General features: G+C 38.2%; 2 protein-coding genes across 2 annotated transcripts in view; both read right to left on the bottom strand.

Moving 5' to 3' along the window:
- The window catches only part of LOC129725971 (zwei Ig domain protein zig-8), a 264,625-nt gene that overhangs the window by 204,362 nt on the left and 37,471 nt on the right, over positions 1-22,792 (bottom strand). The window lies entirely within an intron of this gene.
- On the bottom strand, positions 9,558-12,212 carry LOC129719622 (uncharacterized). Its single transcript, XM_055671014.1, has 3 exons — positions 11,634-12,212; positions 10,340-11,560; positions 9,558-10,274 (listed from the first exon to the last, which is right to left on the bottom strand). The coding sequence occupies exons 1-3, from the start codon at positions 12,210-12,212 to the stop codon at positions 9,558-9,560; spliced, it is 2,517 nt and encodes an 838-aa protein (XP_055526989.1).

The following is a 22,792-nucleotide window of genomic DNA, read 5'->3' as shown; positions in this document are numbered from 1 at the left end:
ATATATATATATATATATATATATATATATATATATATATAAAATATATTAACCTATAGTGCATCACCCGTCAGATTGACTCAATTTCTTTTAACATAAATCAGAGTTTATAAATGTTTATGACAAAAATTGGTTGGATAAGATGTTTCCCGATGAAAGTTTTCTAAAAATCCCACGAGCTTTCGCATTAATTGAATTAATCAGGTGGGTGGTCCACTATAGGGAAGAGATCTACCCTACGTTATGGCTAAAATCAACACATCAATCTTTATTTAGGGTAAGTTTACCTATAGTGGACCACTTTCCTATGGTAATTCCCATAATTGAATTTATGCGGAAACTCGAGGGATTTTCAAAACACTTCCATCGGGAAACATCTTATCCAGCCAATCTGCATCACAAACATTTATAAGCCACGATTTATGTTAAGAAAAATGAAGTTAATCTGATGAGTGGTCTACTATAGGTTAATAAAATAAAGGGGTCCACTACATGTTAACGTACCCTAGTTAATCGCACGAAAACGGCGAAATAAAATTCTACCAACGGTCACTATTGAGAAATCAGAAAAATTACACGATGATGTTACAGAAAATTAAATAAAGAAATCATCAAAATTAGTTAGAAATGTTCAATCCATTTGTGATTCGTATCAGTTGTATTGTCACAAATAAAAGTAAATTGAGCTTGATATTGATCCGCTTCCACACTATCTCACTACGGACCTGAATGGAGCGGAGGAGATGCCATCTGCCACAATAATCGCATAGCATTTCATTATTTTGCAAAGGTTGTAACCAGCGTTTCAACCAATTTTATCGACCAGACTTAATCAAGAGTAAAATCCCAAGTAACATTCAGAATGCTTCAAGAATTTATTCTGGTTTTGTTTTTGTTTCAAGTTGGCTTGAATGAAAACCTTCGATTGTAAGTAGATTTTATTTGATAGTCATGAAATATGTTCTGCAAATAGGCTTTACAAACCATCATATGTCTACCATAATACAACTTAGCCTCACAGTTTTAAAAACGGTCATAAATTTGTTTTATATTGACTTTCATAACAACCAAATAAAACCAAAAATACATAACCCGTGGAGTTGTATGATAGTCCCTCTTAAAGCTAAGATAAATTTTCAGGTTGTGCTTTCCTTTTGAACAGAATTTATTATGGCAACCCCGCCATGTGGATTATTATTGTGGCTTGAATGAAACTTCATGATCGGAACATAGCCAGACGAATGCTATGATAGGTTGACTTAGGTTATGATATGCTATGTTCTGATCAAATTATAAGAATTTGTTATGACAAAGATTTTAAATTCGTCCGGGGCTTTATTCTAACATGTCAACAACATGTCGCATTGAATGGAAAAATTGCAAACTTTTGTAATTATATCTGAAATCAGCATTTTCTTTTACGAGAATAACAAAACCACTCCATTCTTTTGAAAATCTAATGATAGATAACGGCATACATTTAACAAAATACTCCAAATCATGGCATTTATTTATTTATCACCTTAGTTTAGAGGAACTGAATTTCAATTAAATATTCATTTCCTACCGAATTCCTGCGGCGCGTATCATTTGCGATGAAATTCGTGGCCGGTTTCACCATAAATATTTTATGGCATGTGTTTTCTCATGCACGAATACAATTAAAAGGCAACAATTATTCATTAATCAGTCAAGATGTAAATAAAAATTTACACAATTTTGTTTTCGCGACACTGCTGGCAAAAACCCCTGTCATAAAAAAATAAGCCAAGATAAAATTCAATACATCACACTTAATTTGGAGAATATATCTCAATTAAAATTTCGAGGCCATTATGTGGTAAGTAAATCGGGTTGTATAAAACATCTGGTCCTATGTTGGAGCGTATATGAAGTTTTGATGACTGCAATATAGCTGGGCCAACTAACCATAACGCATGTTTGTAGCTGTTGTAAGTAGGTTGTTATAACCGCATGGTCAGCATTGAAGGTTTTATGTTTTAGTTGTATCATATACTAAACAAAGTTGATATAACCAATTTTGTTACTTGGGATATCACAGAATAGAGTATTTGGACACATTTTATAGAATTAACGAAACACAATTCTGAAATGGAAGATTAAAACAGTATCAAGTGCAAGCGCAATTTAAAAACAACAATAAGATACACTGAAATTTAATGTCATGTTTGATAGTTTGATTGTCAGTTTTATGTTGATGCAGGTTCTCAACCAAATATACTGAAACCAATCACTTTGTATATGTCATTCTATCTCAAGTGTGCGAATAAAAAATATAAATGTGTCAATGACCTTCTCAAATTTAGCTCAAATTTTGATGAATTGTTTATATAAGCTCACAATGTCAAAATCCCTACTTTGATGCCAACTGGACCCTTGCTCGGTGAGACCCTCACTTTTCTTAATAATCTTGACATTTTTCGTAAAAAGTTCCCTATTTTTTCCAACTATTGTTACAAATACAAAAATTCCAAAAAAAACTACTACCAACATCGCTGTTAGAGAAAATTAGTCAAAAAAAATCTGAAAATAAAAAACGAAATTAACCTATAGTGGACCGCTTTTCTATAGAGGACCATCCATCAAATAAACTCAATTTATAAGGGATTTTCAGAAAACTTCCATCGGAAATCATTTTATCCATCCGATCTGCATCACAAACACCTAAAAATTCCGATTTATGTTGAAAAAATTGAGTCAATCTGACGGGTTGTCCACTACAGGTTAATAAAGCAAAGGGGTCCACTATAGGTTAATTTACCCTAGGTCTAGGTCGAGAGTTTTTTTTTTTTTTAAATTTGAAATTGTAGTCATAAAACAAAAAAATAAAATTAGTTTATAAAAAAGCAAAGAGATAATAGTGATAAAATTTTAAAACTAAGTATAGTGGACCCCTTTCCTCACCAGACTAACTCAATTTTGCAAAAAAATCGTAGGATTTTCAGAAAACTTACATCAGAAAACATCTTATCCAGCCATTTAACATCACAAATGTTTATGAATTACAATTTACATTAACAGAAATTGAGTAATTCTGACGGGTGGTCCACTTTAGGTTAATAAGGAAAGGGATCCACTATAGGTTAGTTTACCCTATTCCGTCTTTTGGACCTCAGCGCATTCAATTTCCTTTAACTTAGTCATTTCAACAGGTTTTGAATGTTTTAGCCGTTTTGGGAAGAAGAAAGATAAAGTAAATTGATCTATAGTGAACCCTTTTTTCAATTGTGGACCACTCACTAGTTTAACTCAATTTGAGCGAAAACTTTAGGGATTCTCAGAAATCTTTCATCGGAAAATATCTTATCCAGCCAATCTGCACCAGAATCACGATAATCATAGTTAAATTCCGACTCATTTTAGGAGAAATTGAGTTATCCTGACGAGTGGTCCACTAGGGTAGAGCTGCCGTGGATGGACCACTTCCTTTAGTGGACTACCAGTCAAAGTTGCTCAATTTTCTCTTGCCAATAATCGGAATATATTGATGTTTCTCGTGCTTCTGATGCATATTAGCTGGTTAAGATGTTTCCCGATGAAATTTTCTGAAAATCCTTCGAATTTCCACCTAAATTGAATACATCTGACTAAAGAACGTGGTCCATCCAAAGTAGCTTTACCCTACATGGTAATTTATCCTGGAGCTTTCCAAGTTTATACAGGTTTGTACTTACTTCAGCAGAATTGAGTAAATTAACATTTAGCGGACCTCTTTTTTATAGTGAACCGATAGTCAGAATAACTCAATTTCTCTTAACATTAATTCGGAACTGTGGGTAGAACTACCGCTTCTTTCAGTGAATTACCTTAATTTTTTGTACTTTTTCAAATCATTTTTTAACTTAACTTGAAATTTGCCACTTATTTTTGTAAAAATATAGAGCAAATACAATAGCAGTTTGGAACTGCATTCAAAAAAAAAAAGCAAAGCGAAGCCTTGGTGCTACATTCCGATACGGAACTTGACCTTCTGTTTATTTATACACAGACTTCGCAGCCGACTGTTTAGTCTACAGGACGATTGCGGGGCTAACGAATATGTTCTTGAAGTCGCAAGAAGACGATTCAAATAATATGTGTTTCCCAAATGATCGGCGTGCGACCAGACCAAACCAAGCGCCATTTTTTTGAAAATTGAGTTTTTAACACTAGTGGATGTTGAAATTGATAATCTATCTTTCGTGAAAAAACGAAATCATTTGAACAGTTTATAATAGTATTATAACAAAATTTTTCTGCAGCAGCTTGCAGGAAGCATACGGGGTGAGTAAACTTTGATCGCCGACTACTCGAAATAATGTTTTTGGCGCTTGGTTCGGTCTGGTCGCACGCCGACCATATAAGAAATGAAAAACCAAAAACGAAATAATATCTAAAACTAGAAAACATGAAAAAGAATTAGAAAATAACTAAACAGAAAACAGAAAACAGAAAACAGAAAACAGAAAACAGAAAACAGAAAACAGAAAACAGAAAACAGAAAACAGAAAATAGAAAACAGAAAACAGAAAACAGAAAACAGAAAACAGAAAACAGAAAACAGAAAACAGAAAACAGAAAACAGAAAACAGAAAACAGAAAACAGAAAACAGAAAACAGAAAACAGAAAACAGAAAACTGAAAACAGAAAACAGAAAACAGAAAACAGAAAACAGAAAACAGAAAACAGAAAACAGAAAACAGAAAACAGAAAACAGAAAACAGAAAACAGAAAACAGAAAACAGAAAACAGAAAACAGAAAACAGAAAACAGAAAACAGAAAACAGAAAACAGAAAACAGAAAACAGAAAACAGAAAACAGAAAACAGAAAACAGAAAACAGAAAACTGAAAACAGAAAACAGAAAACAGAAAACAGAAAACAGAAAACAGAAAACAGAAAACAGAAAACAGAAAACAGAAAACAGAAAACAGAAAACAGAAAACAGAAAACAGAAAACAGAAAACAAAAAACAAAAAACAGAAAACAGAAAACAGAGCACAGAAAACAGAAAACAGAAAACTGAAAACAGAAAACAGGAAACAGGAAACAGAACACAGAAAACAGAAAACAGAAAACAGAAAACAGGAAACAGAAAACAGGAAACAGAAAAGAGAAAACAGAAAACAGAAAACAAAAAACAGAAAACAGAAAACAGAAAACGGAAAACAGAAAACAGAACACAGAAAAACGAAAACAGAAAACAAAAAACAAAAAAGGAAACAGGAAACGGAAAAGCGAAAACAGGGAAACAGGAAACGGGAAACAAAAAAACAGAAAACGGAAAGCAAAAAACAGAAAACAAAAAACAGAAAGCCAAGAGCAGCAATCAGAAAAAATGGAATTGAAGTCAGAAATTTAACATTTAAGAATTTTTAGACGTCAGTTCCAAGAGCAGCAAGCAGCTTTAAATAAGGGTCATTCCATACGAAGTGTACATGCCACTCGAACACGACCATCACAGATTTTGTTCAAAGTTGGGGGAATTATTTATCTACTGTCTCTTTGGAAAAATTCCAATTTTGGTGTCGATTGAAGCACCCCTCTTTTCATTAAAAGTCACGCAATTTTTGTCAAAAATCTCTTTTTTCTTTTTCTTACAATTCATGGACGTGTGATGTCGAAAAATACTGATAGACGATTTTTGAAGAAAATAAATCAAGGAATCCAGAAAAAATATAACTTTTGACCAGAAATGTTGCCAGATAAATTATTTTTGTATTTGAAAACTAAATTTACATTTTTCGGCAAATGCAGCCATTTCAATCTTAAATTCTATTTGTTTCATCGTGTTTTCGTTGGAAAATTTCACGTAAGAAACATCTATAATCCCGAAGTAATATGAGCCAATCTCGAGATATAACATTTTTACGAGAATAGTTGTAAATTTCGTAATTATTTTATTTTGTAATTCATTGACGTAAGACACCCGGAAAATCGTGATACATGAATTTTGAATAAAATAAATGAAGGAATCCAGAAAAATTATTATTTTGACCGGAAGTGTTGCCAGATAGACTATTTTCGTGTTTTAAAACTAAATTTGCATTTGCGAATTTTCCGAGAAATACGATGAAACCATCAAACTTAAAATAAAATTAGCTGCATTTGCCGAAAAATGTTAATTAAGTTTTAAAATTAAAAAAAAATCTATCTGGCAACACTTCCGGTCAAACATAATATTTTTTTTGGTTTTCTTGGTTTATTATCTTCAAAATTCACCTATCAATATTTTTCGGTTATCTTACGTCTATAAATTACAAAATTAAATAATTATGAAATTTACTACCTTTTTCGTGAAAATATTATATCTCGAGATTGGCCCATATTACTACGGGATGATATTTGCCTACTTATGTGAAATTTTCCAAGGAACACGATGAAATCATTAAATTCAAAATAAAATGGCAACATTTGCCGAAAAATGTTAATTTAATTTTCGAATACAAAAATAATTTATCTGGCAACACTTTTGGTCAAAATTTATTTTTTCAGGATTCCTTGGATTATTTTCTTCAAAAACCATCTATTAGTGTTTTCGGACATCTTACGGCTATGAATTGTAGGAAAAAGAAAAAAGAGATTTTGAACAAAAAATACGTGACTTTGTAATAAACAGGGGGTCCCACAGAGAGGGAGTATTCCAATCGACACCAAATTTAGTATTTTTCCAAAGTGACAGTAGATGAATATTTCTCCCAACTATGAGCAAAATCTGTGATGGTCGCGTCTAAGTTTGTGCCTTTTTGGGGTCACTTCGTATGGAATGACCCACAGTCAAAATTCAGCAAACAGCATGGTGTTCTTGATAAGAAAACTTATGTCAAAATAACAGAACAAAGTTTTGCATATTCGCAGGTTTTTATTAAAAGAGACTTAAGTGGGATAAAAAAACTATAAATTTTGCTGAGTTTTCGACTGTTGGGATGTTGTGTACTTATGTTATACTTTCGGCTGCGCAGTAAAAAAAATTAGAACGACTTATTTTATACTATCCGACGTTTCGTCACTGGTCAGTAGAAAAAATAATTTCTGATTTTTGTGACTGCTCAGCCGAAAATGTAACATAAGTACATAAAAAAGAACCTCGAAAATTTCGACTCCAACATCTGCTGAAAACAACTAAAATGCTGTAACTCTGATTGGACTTGAATATTTTTTTTTAGAAAATTAACATGTTAGTTTAATCAAATAAAAAGTGTAAAATGCCAATTGTTAGAAGTTCGACAGGAACTTCAAACTACCGGTATTTCTCGCAAAAAAATATAATTTTCTCGGTCATTTCTAAAACGACTCATTTTTTAAATACGCAAAATAAAAGCTCTTAAGCTGCTCGTCAAAACGTATTGTTTAGATTCAGGAGCAAGTTTCTTCGACAAGAGAGAAAAACCACTGTGGTTTCTGAGGAAAATACGATTTCCTTATCAGGTAATCTCGACAGCAACTTTTAATAACCGACTTTTTATTCTTTTTATGGGCAAGAATTACCATGTCCATTATCAGCAAAAGCGATTAAGTTTACTTAAAGTTGTAGCATTTTTTTGTATTTTCAGAAACTTTTGGATTCGAAATTTATTTATTATCAATGGTTTTGTCTCATTCAACTCTGATCAAATAAAATTTATTATATGAATCTTACTCTGAAAATAATGTCGAAGCCGTTACATTTGTAGGTTAACTAATTGGAAACATTAGAAGATATGTCAAACAAAATTATCAACGAACTCTAGCAAAAAATCGTAGCAATCAACGATTATAATTAATTTGAGTTGGGATTTTGGTCCTTCGAGCCGGATTCTAGGGAGGATTCCGGAGGAATTAAAGCGATTAAAATACCGCGCAAGGGCGCCATCGTTATTTTCGCATAATTGGAGGTATAAAGGTGAACAATTACCCGCCATCGTGATCGCATAGGAGCAAAGGAGCGTCCTTTATTGGGCGATCTACTTTAGAGGAGTTCGGATTACACAATCGTCAACAAACGCAATCATACAACCGGTAACGTGAAGTAGCACAGTACTGCTACGATTTATTCACACATCACTTCACTCTAAGGAGCAGCGCCGACAGGAAACCTACCCGGAACGGGTAGTTATATTTATATTCTATACGTTTCTATCTATATTCTATACGTTTTCTGCAACCAATCGTACGACGAGAGCCGACGGCACCGTGGTGGTTAATAATACACGCGCGCAGAGTAAATCCAGACGTGCAGTTTAATCACCATAAACTGAAAGGACACAACGGGTCAAAAATCAGCTAATTATTCTGATATCCAACTGAAACTAACCTGCGAACCGGCATACATCTGCGACAGCGACACTGCTGTTTTAATTCGACGCTGTTAATCTACTGTTGTTATTGCATCGATCAGCTGCCCTACACAAAGGCAAGCAGCAGCACCCAGCGCACACGGAGAGATTGATTGGTATCGCATCGACTGCTGTTTTTTTTTCTTCATCTATGCAATGCAATGCAGAACCGAACGACGAGCTTCCCGGGTTACATCCTCTGTAATAGACTCGGCTGGCTGCTCTGGCCAGAATTCCCTTTCTGCTTTGAGCCACGCCGGGCCTTCCCACCAAAGAACGTTGTTCTGAATTTGATTCGGTTTAATTCCCCGTGAGGTAAGATCTGCAGGATTCTCTAATCCCGGAACATGCCGCCATATCTTATTTTCGGTAAGCACTTAGATTTTTGCTACCCTATTAGCTACAAAGGTTGTCCATGTTGACGGCGCACCCTTGATCCATCTGAGGACGCAGGTGGAATCCGTCCAAAAGGTCATTTCCATGTCCATTTTCAGAGCCTCAACCACTTGTTTCGATAGTTCTGCCGCCATGCGTGCTCCGCATAATTCCAACCTTGGTATGGATTGGCATTGCAGCGGTGCCACCTTAGATTTGGAAGTGAGTAGTGCGACTGAAACATTTCCTCCTGTATCTATGCTTCTGACATACGCACACGCTCCATACGCACGCTCGGACGCGTCTGAAAACACGTGCAGCTCCACAGAGACTGCTTTCGGTCGAATCACACAACGACTTATCACCAGCTCGTTCAACAATAGTAGCTGACCGTGAAAATATCTCCAATCACCTTGAACCTTCACTGGTAGGGGCTGATCCCACCCCAATCGGTTATCCTTTTCATCCTTCAAGCACCACAGCAACTGCATAAACACCTTAGCAGTTGTTATCACTGCTCCAATCAAGCCCAGCGGATCAAAAAGTGTAGCGATGATCGATAGAATTCTGCGTTTCGTTAGTGTTTCGCCCTCAGTTAAATCTGGTACCTTGAACCGGAATTTAAATACGTCCGTGTTTGGATGCCAGATGAGTCCCAACGTTCTTACTGCTAAATCTGAATCCAGTTGGTATCCCTCGGTCTATACCGCTGCTAAATTGTCCTCTGATATGCCTTGCAAGGCTGAGGGACAATTTGACGCCCACTTCCTCAATCGAAAGCCGCCCTTCTGCAGCATTTCCTCTAACTGCATTCTTAACCTCAATGATGTTTCCTCATCGTCGACCACAGTCAAAACGTCGTCCATCTACACATCTTGATCCACAGCCCTTGCTGCGAGAGGAAAATGTGTTCGCTCATCCATAGCGAGTTGTTTGAGAATCCTGGTTGCTAGAAACGGTGCGGGCCTGGTTCCGTACGTCACCGTGGTTAGCTCATATGTTTCGGCATTTTTGCTGCTATCTGTTCGCCACAAGATGCTTTGAAGCGGCCTATCCGCTGCGTTAATTTCAATTTGCCTAAACATTTTCTCGACATCAGAGACTAACATGATTTGCCTCGTTCGACTACGCAAAATAATCGATCGCAGATCCTCCTGTTCTACTGGCCCCGTCAGTAATATATCGTTTAGCGACACTCCGGTTGCCGTTTTACAAGACGCGTCAAATACTACCCTGACCTTAGTAGTAGTACTCTCTTGCTTAACCACCGGATGATGTGGTAAACAGCAGCGAGTTCCTTGCTCGAGGGAACGCGTTTCCACCTTACGCATATGTCCCAGTTGTAGGTATTCCTCCATAAACTGATCGTACTGCTGCCGCAGCTCTACGTTCTTCAGTAACCTATGTTCTAATCCTTGCAGTCGCCGAAATGCGATGTCCCTTGACTCGCCAAACTTTGCCAATGCGCCTTCAACCTTGGGTAGGGAAACTGTGTACCGACCATCGCAACCTCGTTTCACAGTTTGAGCAAACTGCTCCTCGCAGCGTAACTCTTCCGGAGAATAATTTGTGGGAGGACCAATCTCCTCACAAGACCAAAACCGACTTAATAATTCTTCCAGACCGACCGCCATATTGCAGAAGTAACCGAATTATGTTGGAAATTATCCACCGCACCGGAAACTACCCATCCAAAGACTGACTCCGTCAGCATCGGTAGATTTTCTCCCAGCCGAACCTCATTTCCGGTGTTAAGAAATGGAAAGAAATGCTGTATGCCTAGCACCAAGTCTACTGCCTTGGATACGAAAAATGCTGGATCCGCTAGTTCGACACCAGTCGGAATTTGCCATCCAGCCAAATTCACATTTGTTATGGGGAGATTGGCCGTCACTTTAGGCAACAGTAGAAATTCCATTCTACGCGTGAAGTCTGTTACTCGAGACTTGATGGTGGTGTTTGCTGTTTGTTTTACCCTTGTACTCGAGTCGCCAATTCCGCATACTGCCACGTCAGACCTTTGACGTTTAAGTTTCATTTTTTGAGCCAATCCTACTGTCATAAAGTTGCATTCGGAGCCGGAATCTAGTAAAGCTCTCGCTGGAAAACGAAAGCCTTGGTCGTCTTCCACCAATTCGACCGCTGTAGCCAGCAGCACTGATGATATTTTATGACCAGATACATTTGCAGACACTTGAGTACCCGATGTACTAGCCGCCTGCGATGACACCTCTTTGGTTACACCACTGTCCTTGCTAATCCTTTCCTTAGCAGCATGGTTGCTTTCAGCTCTGAAGCATACCAACGTGTGATGCTTTTCCTTACAGATGCGGCAAACGTATTTTGATGGACAATCCGAAGCCCTGTGCCCCTTTTTGAAACAATTCCAACAAAGAGAATGCGTCCGGAGTAGTTTATCCCGGGCAGACACCGTAAGCCGCTGAAACGCTGAACATAAATACAACGGATGCAACTCTGTGCACGCCACGCAATTTCCCGTTGTGTTTTGAACAACATTATGACTATGACGCGCTGGAGTAAAACCCTTCCTAAATTGTCGTGAAAACTCTGGCTTGGCTTCCGTAGGCTTCGTGTGTAATGATCCAAGAACTCGTACCCTCCTTTGTAGAAACTCGGTCAAATCTTCCACTGTGTCATTTTCCTTCGTCGAAGAATATTCTTCCAAGGCACGTCTTGTTGCGTTATCTAATCGTGTGGATAGAATGTCCAACAATAGCAGATCCTTGTAAACTACTGGTTGTATAAGCTGATCCAGTGTCTGAACAACCCGTTCAAAGCCTTCCAACAAGGCCTGCAACTCAGCGGAAGATTCTCTCGTTAACGAAGGTAGCTTGAAAAGTGCTTGCACCTGCCTTCGTTTTCAGAAACTTGCTATCATTATATCGTTTTGTAAGCGTATCCCAGGCAGTTTGGTAATTTGCCCTTGTAATAGATAGTGGGTCTATCAACGCTTTTGCCTCACCAGCCAAACATCCCTTCAGGTAGTGGAACTTCTCAACATCGGGTAGATCGGCCTTCCAGTGAATCAACGAAGTGTAAAGATCTCGAAAACTCAACCACTCATCAATATTTCCATCAAACGTTTGAAGTTTGATTTGTGGGAGACGAACGTGCTCAACGGTAGGTTGCTGCGTCGTATCATTGGCGCGAAGAGAAGTATTCATGGCCGGATGTTCCTCCAATTCCTTAACCTTGTCCAAAAGTGCCGATTTTACCGCATAGTACTTGTTGCCAAACTCCGACCGCTGCTGTATATAAGCTTCATCCTCTGCCGTATAGTCTTCGTGAATTTCGATTTCCAAGATGACGTCATTCACCTTCTCCCACAACTCTTCTAGCTTCTCAAGTCGCACCGTCACCTGGCTAGCAGTAGTTTCAACACTGAACGCTTGTGCAAACTCGCCGATATCCTTAAACATGGTTAGAAACGACTTCAATTTAGCTTGAAGCGTCTTTAGCGCGGGGGCTTTTTTAGAACTGGTCGATGTCGTCGCCGGCATTGCGACGTTTACGATTTGACAGGGCGATTTGAAAAACGAATAATTGGATGTAATAATCTGTGAAGTCTCGAACTTCGGCTGAACATATACTGTAGAGCTATTCTATATTTACCTGGAGAAACAGGGTTTGTTGCAATCTCTACAAAACAGTTTAACCGGAACAGCAATTTAAATTTAAAGAAGAACAGTGCGATCAATTTCCAATATCACATCTGCCTTCTTACGTGCCAACCTTTCTTAACGCCTAAATTGCGATTAAGCTCTATCAGTCTCTCACTCCAATTGCGCGACGATCATTCACATTCAAACAGTGTCGAAAGAAAATTTATTTTGTAGTAAAATTTAAACTGTCCGACCTCGGCCGGACATATACCAGCTTAACTGACCTAAGAAAGCAGTAGCTGCAACCTATTTTCCAAAATAGTGCCACGAATCTATCAGTGATCGCATCCCATTAACAATGCAAGATCACTCAGACGGCCAGTGAGAACGACAAACTCCAATAGATTGATCCAATCAACCCCACCGTGCCGATCAAAAGTGTGGTTGTAGTGAGCAAATACTAACCTCGACTGGACATATACAATTGGTGTCATAAAAAAGCTGACCTGAGAGAAAACAGCAGTCGATGCGATACCAATCAATCTCTCCGTGTGCGCTGGGTTAGTTGACGATTGTGTAATCCGAACTCCTCTAAAGTAGATCGCCCAATAAAGGACGCTCCTTTGCTCCTATGCGATCACGATGGCGGGTAATTGTTCACTTTATACCTCCAATTATGCGAAAATAACGATGGCGCCCATGCGCGGTATTTTAATCGCTTTAATTCCTCCGGAATCCTCTCTAGGATCCGGCTCGAAGGACCAAAATGTTGAGAACTGATCCAAAATTCCCGGGGGTGGTTCCTTTTCTTGGTGAGTGGACTGTATCCAAAATTCGGAAAGCAAGTGAACAATTTCCTTGGTGAGCGGCAATCTAGCTATACTGCCGATGGAAGCAGCGTTGCCTCTTGGGCCTTCCGTCACTAAATAAATGACACTCCACTGTTCGAAAAACTACCTTAACTATTTATTCTACACGTATTTTATATTAGCAACTACTTTTATTTTCTACACGATTTATTTTCTACTTAACATATCTTGGGTATTTTAATTTACGTTGGATAACTATGTTTCCTGGGGCGATTGGCGAATAAGAATGGCTCCTTCCTCTGCAGTCTAACTGGTTTTGTTCAGCTCTAGAAGCCACCGGCGCCAAAGAAATCCGCTCTTCTCAGGTGGAACATCACGAAAACGGTCCGTAACAACCTCCGGGATGATGATGTACTGATGCTGATGACACTTATGCAGTTGCTTGTCATCGCACCGCCCTGACATCCCATGCAGCAATTGTTGTTGAATACCGACAGGGGTGGTTCGCTGTGGTTTGTGATATTTACTACGGTTGTGATATTCGAAGTAGCCAACAGAAGTTGACATTTTAAATGATTCATTGTTGTTTTTTGTTTGACAAGTTTTTTTTCATTTGCAATTAATAATATCCACTTTATCACGAAGACAGGTAACATATGTTTATTATTAGTTAGGTTAAAAATTAAAAAAATACCAGCTGGTAATGTTGAAATGTAAAAAAAATATTCTGAATAAATCTTGGTAAACGAACAAAAAATTCATCAGAAATCGACGGCTCTTACTTTTTTATAAATTTGTATTTTTAGGAATTTATTCTGTCTATATTATACCGTTCCCGGTTATTTAGAAAACATCGGAGATAAAATGAAAAAATAAACTTATTACTTATAACCATTACAAAAATGTTGAGTAATTTATGGTTTGTCTGGTAACCATATTCAAGAGATAAACTGTTAATCACCATCAGTAACAGCAATGCAATATTTTATCGATTGCACACGAATATGAATCGTCGCTCTGCTCCATCTGTGCTGTACGGCACTGTTGCCTTCACCAGCAGGTTTTCTTTCAAGACATTAGTTTTTGTTGGGTTATAACAGCAGGTTAACTAATTGTTCAAGAAAAAATGGTTGTTTAAAACTTTTCGTAAATCCTTTACCTTTGAGACATCAAATTAGTCTAAGTTCGTATAGGCTTTAAGCAAACATTAATAGACCTGTTGGGACGAGGAGACACTGTTATTTTTATTTATACCGATATGGTGAATGTCACAGTAAATGGTTGGTGTCTATTCATATTCCTCTGTGCTAGACATGCTCACATGTGATTGGTTCATTGTTTGCATATTTTTTTTTCATTGAATCTCATTATCAATTTTTACCGCTGAGCGATGTATTAGTTGAAGTATTTGCTTTATCCTCTATGTATGCAATGCATTCAATGTTTAAACGCTAATATAGTCAGTTCGTTTAGTCTATTGTTCTCGTCAGGTCAGTTTTATCTATTGTTTTTTAGTATGCTTTCACAATTTAACCGTAATATCTCTAATATATGCTATGATGCTCTACTGAAACGCGCCATAGTAACGGAAGATGGTTTCGTCTTATTATCGCAGCTTGTTTGATAACTGCACGAACATTAATCGTTGCTTAAGCCCTGGGATCAGTTCGCAATAAAAGGACACAAACACTGAAGGCTAATCGTCAATAAATAGGCCTTATGATACGTTTCATACCTGGAAGGGAACACCTTTCAAATATCGAATCAAATTCAAAACCCATATTCCAGTACAGAGCGGTGAACTGAAATATTCAAAGTGTTGGGTCTGACTCTAGAGGATAATATAAATCTTCGACCACTTCACAGAATAAAACTGCTTCTACTGCTGTTCTGCAAAAAAAAAAACCTCTGCAGGCAACGTAAGTCATCACCAGAGAGACCTTTCCAGTAAGGGGAATTATCGTTAAGAACAGACAATCTGGCTCTTATCAAGCACAAATCCTTCACTTTACTCTTGCATCAACGGAGCCTGACCGAAGTGCCTGTGGGAAAGTACCTTTTCGTATCCCCTGAACACTAGTAGGCGTCAATTGACGAGAAAATACACGATTTTAGCAGTTCGGCTGAAACTTGGTGTACCTTTACCGTACCGTTGTTACCCGGCGCAGCCCAAGCCTTGGGGGAAAACAGAAAAACAACAACCGAAAAAATCATTTGTACTTAAGGAGTAAGTTTCCGTTCCACTTTACAGAACAAGAGGGCGTAACAATCGTACTCTGTTCGCTCACTTCGCTTCCCAAGTTTGATGGGTGTTTGTGTGTTTGGTGTTGAGTTGAAAAATGTTTCACAGCTTTTGGCTACTGTGAAAACGTTTTCCCCCTCGACTGTGCACTTTACAGTTTAGCATTTTCCTAGCTTGATAGTTAGCAAGTTTATATGAAATCGGTTTAAGCGACTCGAAAAAGTGGTTTTATTCTTCTGTACAGTAAAACTAAAGTGTTTAAATAAAAACCCAGTCGTATGATCAATCGATCCATTCTCTGGGTATCAATAAAACGAAGTCATTTGGTTCGATTTGTTCCATGCAGTTAGGCGAGATGATTTTATCTCCCGTCTGGAAATTGAGTCCAACCGGGCGCGGTTTAGTGCAGTCATAATATAGTTTTTTTATAGTTATACATAATATTGCTTGCTATGGCAGATGGCTTTTTTTATTTTATTGATTTGAAAGGCCGCTGGTGGCGCGTGATAAAAATCCAGAACATCAATCTTTTCTTTCACAACCAAAAACAAAATATCCTTCATGTGTTTTTGCGCTAGGAATTCATTAGACAGGAAATGTTTGCTCTGTGCTACATACTCCGAACAAACAACATGATAATGAAACAAGGACAAAATCGCTCAGAAAGCGATGAATCTTCATCTACGGTTCGTTCGGTCGTGTAGGTGTGATAAATATTTATAAACCCTTCTGCAGCTCGGTGCATCTGTGTATACTCTTTGCGTGCAGAGGGACCAATTTTCACTGAAACTGTTTGACTAAATGAGGCCAAATTGTGTTTTCTCTGTGCAAACATGAAGCTACTATTGCAACCGATTCACCGTACAGAACAAAGACACATACGTAAACACATGCAGCCCTACACACAACTTGTGTGTGTGTGTATGTTTGTGTGTGGTTATGCATTCATTTCGCTACACCAAAGCATTGCAATTTTCTCTGCTCGCCATCGGTGGAAACAACACCGCCAAGCCGGCAAAAACACGTGCGACTTCGCATATGCACACTAAACATCGCGGTTTGCAGAAACACAAACAATCTGCGCTCGGTTCGCACTGTCGATGTTATTACCGCTGTCGCCATCGGACTGCTGGCTACTGCTTCACGCCTGTCAGTTATCGTGTCATTGCTGGGAGGTTGGTTTCCTATCCGACACCCTCGACAGAGCGTCGAGCCAAGTGTTCGTGCCGCGTAGGTGTCGTTTGGGTGATAGCGGGTGTTTGTGAGGTGTGAGGTGTAGGGCAACGGGGAGGACGTCGATGTTGTAGACTCATCCCCTCCTGGTGAAGGAGTGCTATGACAAACGTAATTACTGTTGTATTTAAGACAAAAGATTCATTTAGTTGAAATCTGTGCTGTAATTATGGCAGGTGAGGATGTAATTTAGTGTCCGGGTCATAACGACGGGACGACTACTGCAGTGCCGAGAAAGTTCCACTCGGAAGTAAAAGGTTGAATTGAACGTGGCGTGTCAGAACGAAAAAAAAGACTAATTGGCACCATTCATCAGAGCACGTGCTTCTGTTGAATTGGATTTTTCGCACACATAAAAAAATTAGAGTACTTTAGCGTTGTACATTCTGCATTGATTCAACAGCAGTTAGTTAGCGATTTGTAAAGCACTTCGACTGTTGAACGCCATATTTAGAGCGATTGTTAACATATTTAACGGCAGTTTCCACAAAGTTGGATGGAGTGAAACCACATCAATATTATGCGAAAATAGCGCAATATTTGATAATATAAGTCTGATACCTGTTGTAAAAACATTTGATCATGCTCTTTGCGTGTTTCGGTCGACAAAAACCTCTAAAATAACGGCACGCAAATTTGGATGACAATTAATCTCCCCTCTGCTCCTCTATTCTAGAGAAAGGAACTGAAAACACATAACACATCTTTCTTGTGCTGCCACACAACTTAAATCCCCACTCCCTTCTCCCCTGCATCACATATCTGCAGGATTGTCCTAGCTCCTAAACGCATGATGTCTTCTATCTCTATCAGCACACAAAATTATTTTTAACTGAAAATCGTCAGGCGATAGTGACGCTGTTAGCCTTTGTTTCCAATTGAAAATCATTCGTTTTCTTCACTGTTTTAGCCCGTCATATGTCAAAATCAAAGCAAGACTGTCGTCTGATGACTTTTTCAGGCCCCGGTACACGCAAAAGTTGGATGGTGCGAAAGCAGTACAAAATTGAGCGTTTTTAGTGCAATTGTTGATGTAGTCTGGAACCAGTACAATGATTGCGTGTTAAGCATAACGCAAATCAACTCCAAACTACTACACTTAAAAAGATACCACTGGTGTTAGTATTGCCACGTTGATTCTACTGGTATTGATAATGTTATTCAGAAGGTTGCACTGGTTGAAACAGTGCAACCAGCAATCATTACTGATAATTTGAGTACTGGCTAGTTTAATGAAAATATTTGGCTGCAGAGTATTATTAGGCATGAGAAGGTCGTTCAAATAAACCAGCGCACGAAATTAAGGGGTTATATCTACTAAATGCTCAAAAAACAAGGTTTTTTCGTGAATTTTTTTACAGAAGTCGTGCCCAACTCCACCTATAACCAAAACATTTTTTTTTCATTATCTACATAAGTGTCGCTAGTTTATTTGTTTGTTTATTTGTTTATAGCATCATCTGACAGTTATTTTAATGAATCGATAGTTAAAAGAAGCTTAGTCTAACAATTTTCTGTTTAAAAATATGTGTGGATGCACCAAAGTTAAAAAGATGTTCAACATTTGTGAAAATTCTAACCATGTATGCTGCAGGCTCGTAGTAACCGTAGTTCGTGCGGTGGAATGTATTTAGTAGCATCTCAGCATGCGATGTGAAGCGCGAAAATTCATCGTGGATAGCGATTTCGGTGAGTCTATTTCGCCAATTAAAATCTTAGCAACGAATAATACCTGCTGTGTCTTTCAAGCGTATCAAGTCCTAACAAACGACAGCGATCTACATACGGTGGAAGATTAACTGGATCACGCCAGGGTAAATCTCTCAAAGCCAAACGGATAAATCTTCTCTGCACACGTTCTAATCTGAGATTTCAAGACAGCTGATGCGGGGTCCAAACCACACTTGCATTTTCCGGTATGGGACGCACTAAAGAACAATACAACGCTTTAAAGCAATAAGGATCCTTGAAATCACGTCCAATTTTTGCGATGAAACCAAGTTGTCTAGTGGCTTTAGAAACGATCGTTGTGCGGTCTCTTTCAAAAGTCAATCTTTGATCCATGATAACGCCAAGATCGTTTACGTGATCGACTCTGTTTAGCGCCATTCCGTCAATTGCGTACGTAAAAATTATCGGTGATTGAATCCGGTGAAATGTAATCACTTCACATTTTGCTGAGTGCTCAGTGTCAGGGCATTTAGTTTACACCACGTCACGAAGCAGTCCAGTAGGGACTGTAAACGGTAACAATCTTCAATATTACGAATCGTCAAATAAATTTTCAGATCATCGGCGTAAACAAGTCTGCAACCAATTCCTGGAGCGCTAGCCGCGTCGTTGAAAAAAATGAAAGTAGTGGCCCAAGATTACTACCTTGCGGTACACCAGATTTGTTCGTGAAGGAAGTAGAGACAGTCGCGCCGAGCTTAACCTGCAACGTTCTATCACACAGAAATGATTCCAACCACTTGACGAAACGTGACGATGCTCCCAATCGCAATATTTTTTTCAGCAGTATAGAATGGTCGATGCGATCAAAAGCTGCTTTTAGATCGGTGTAAATAACATCGACTTGCGCTTTGCGTTCAATTTCAGCGATATAGTTTGATGTGAAGTCCATGAGGTTCGTTGCTACGGAACGGCCAGGTAGTGAAGTACACATGATTATATTTTTAGAATTTTTCTTCGCAGAATGGCAACGGTTTGAAATAGTTGAAGAGGTTGTCTATAAGACACGACCGCAGAGGTAACGTAGAATACGACAGCCTGTCTTATGCCAATGTATTTCTTGGAATTGGTTTGGGAATACACTCAATTGGGTTTATTTAATTTAACCCTTTATAAGGCCGTGAAAACTACACTACTGAAAACTACTTTTCCTTACAGAAAGAATAACACAAATATACCTTTGTTAAGAAATTCACTATTGAATCAATTGAAAAAATTGGTGGCAATATAGTTGCCACTGCCCGTTAACCCCAAAAACGTTGGAAGCATTTTTTTGCAGCTGCATTGTAAGCTTGATTTTTTGTAATTATAAGAAATTAAAAATCATAGTAATTCGAATGTAACTGTAGGACTTCAATTATTTTGCATGGAAAAGATCGAAGTAAAGGATTTTTCAAGTGGTATCCAGAACAATTTTTAGGAAGAGATTTGTCGTCCAATGCACCATGTATTTTAACGAAAAAACTGCATAGTCTAACACAGTAGGTCCTGAATAGAAAGTTCCTGGTCGAAAACTTACCAATTTGTTAGAGTTTCACAAATATAAAAATGAATTTCCTAAAGACGGTCTAAAATCGCGGTTTGCTCACATAAAAATGATCCCAAAATCAATATTGTACACTTCTAGCACTTCTAGAAAAAACTGGAGTGTTCTAAAACACCTTTAAATGTCTTTGGTTAAGCCAAATTCAAAAACAATATTCTTAGTGCAGCGAAAAAAAATAAATTTTGTGGGTGGCAATATAGTTGCCACTGCCTTATAAAGGGTTAATAGTCCCTTTGGTCCAGATGACGTTTACCTCTGTAACCGGCACCGCGGTTTCACTTGCTGCCGTATTCAAAACAAGAATGAAATTGAATTGTTTTGAGGCTGTCTTAAATAGGTTATTTACAAGGGCAAATAGGGCATTCCCCATCTATGATATAACAGTTCAAATAACAATTTTCTGCATTTTACGATAGCGTAGATAATTTTACAACTGATTGCTGAAATTAGTAAGTTTTGCGCGAAAAATTATGTGATTCAGGCTCACTAGCTCAGAAATTCTCCAGATAAACTTTGAGGTTAATTGTGTTTGTCAATGCCATTTATTGACAACTGAATAATTTTTTTTCAACATGGCAAATTTTTTATTTACAGTTTACACGATTTACAGTTATAATTCTACATGAGGTGATTTATTAGTAATTATATATTTAAAAATTTCAATCGCTATACTGCTAGCCACACACGCTATATAGCGAACCACACAAGCTATGAACATGCACAGACACGCTAGATACGCACACGCTATATAGCAAACCACGCACGCTATTTAGCAAGCCACACACGATATAAACATGTATACACGCGCTACAGACATGCATACACGCTATAAACATACACACACGCTATACAGCTAGCCACGTACGTTATATAGAAAGCCACACACGCTATATAGCAAGCAACGCACACTAGCCACACGCTATATAGAAAGCCACGCACGCTAGCCGCACGTTATATAGCAAGCCACACACGCTATAAACATGCACACACGCGCTACAGACATGCATACACGCTATAAACATACACACACGCTATACAGCTAGCCACGCACGCTATATAGCAAGCCACGCACTCTAGCCACACGCTCTATATAGGTATATAGGGTTGTATTCACCCAACGATATCTGAATTGGATTACCGCTGGTGGGGTCCAACTCAGATCGAAGGGAAGCCGAACTGAAAGTGGTAGGCAGCTAACCACTACCGCCGCCGCTGTTGCCCGCTGCTGCTTCACTTCGCCTACTGCCATTGGTATTGATGTCCGCTGCTGCTGCCTGCTGCTAGTAAACTGATTTGCTTGAAGAGAAACAGTCTTCAACGTAAAATTTACACACTAAGCGCAATGAGTGTGCGAATGACAGCCCTGGTAGTACTTATCCTACACATGCAAATGTGCCAAAAACAGTATCGATAACGAATTCTCTTAACTAATCTAGTTGATCGAGACCGCTATTAGCCCTCAGGCTAAGCGTGCGATATAGTTGTTGTTGTATGAGTAATCTAAAGATCAATCAACCCTTGGAATACCGGTAATGGATCAAAAACATTTCACGTAGAGCTACAGTCCTCACAAAATTCGGCTACATAAGAGGGTATAATGAAAATCTAAGAGCAGAAAAAGCGAACAATATGGCTAATTTCAAATGGCAAAAGCTTGTTTCGCTATCAACGGATTACACTGATCGACAAAAGCGAAAAAAAATGCTGCCCTAAAGCTCGAAATAGCTGCCCTAGAAAGACATTAGCTTTTTAACCATTCCTGTGAATTTTGGTACCCTAGCCATTGCCAAAACGCGTCAACTTACGTGGGAGTTCGCATAATAATTGCTCGCCGGGTTCGTCGCTTCAATGTTATATTTACGAGAAAACTCATTTAAGTCTCTGAAAAAATGTTGGTGGTTGGAGGCGCCAAAATTCACAGGAATGGCTAGATTTGAGCCTAAAGCTCCACCCCTGATTGGTCGCCTATTGCTTGACTTCCCCAGCAAGGTCAACAGAATTCTATAACTTGTAAACCGGGAATGCATTATTTCGGCAACATAAAAGTATGTCTCTGCTGAAAGCAATCATTTTGCTAGTGGATGGCCACGATCCGAACTAAGAAGCAGTGGATGGCACTTCCTTTATCAAAAACCTGCCTTTTTGTGGTAACGGCAGCATCGGTGGAGGTGCATTGGCCAACATTCCCTCCAGTTTGAAGCTTTGCCGTATTTTGGCAACACACAAACGTTTTTGGGGTGCTGGCAATCATAATCTGCCAGCCTTATCTAGTTTTCATAGTGCCTCATTGAGATTTGGTAATATTATTTGAATCAAATGTTTACAAGATTGTAAAATATTTTACTTTTTTCCAACCTGTCGAGCAGATGATTCAATGCTTTCGTCATACGCAAATTTACCATAATTCCCGTACAGAAATGCAATCAAATCCGCATCAAATCCGGTTTTAAATTGAACAACAAACTGTTCGTTTTAGGACAACCAAACAAGTGAATTGAAATTATAATATTTTCTCGTTTTGTGCTAGAACTAAAAGTGAAATGTTCTCTGACTGTTGAAACTTGTTGTCCCACATAGTGTTTGGTCCATCCCTGTTCAGTGATGTCGTATGCAAATTGAAATTCGGTAGCACTTTGATTACTACGTCAACGTTGCGGTAGTGAGGTTGCATTTCTGTTTTTTGTTTTGAACTACAATGAGCTAATATAATCAGCAATTATATGTATTTATGTATGATTATTAACTTTGTGATACAGAATACGTATAAAATCGCGGAAAAAAATTATATTGGAAATTATGGTTTGAATGAACTTTCTATATAAAACTATTTATATTTTTTAAAATTTGCTACAGCTTTATTAAAAGCACTGACTGTCTATTACACTGATAAAAAAAAATCTCATATCACTTCCATGTG

This window comes from Wyeomyia smithii, chromosome 2, assembly GCF_029784165.1.
Source record: "Wyeomyia smithii strain HCP4-BCI-WySm-NY-G18 chromosome 2, ASM2978416v1, whole genome shotgun sequence".
Lineage (NCBI taxonomy): Eukaryota > Metazoa > Arthropoda > Insecta > Diptera > Culicidae > Wyeomyia > Wyeomyia smithii.
This window is presented reverse-complemented; position numbering and strand designations above follow the sequence as displayed.

Coding starts and splice junctions, on each gene's coding strand:
- LOC129719622 (XM_055671014.1), bottom strand. CDS start 12,212: ATGCCGGCGACGACATCGACCAGTTCTAAAAAAGCCCCCGCGCTAAAG. Junction 11,561..11,633: donor ACCCACTATCTATTACAAGG/GCAAATTACCAA, acceptor AAACGAAGGCAG/GTGCAAGCACTTTTCAAGCT. Junction 10,275..10,339: donor ATAATTTCCAACATAATTCG/GTTACTTCTGCA, acceptor TCTTGTGAGGAG/ATTGGTCCTCCCACAAATTA.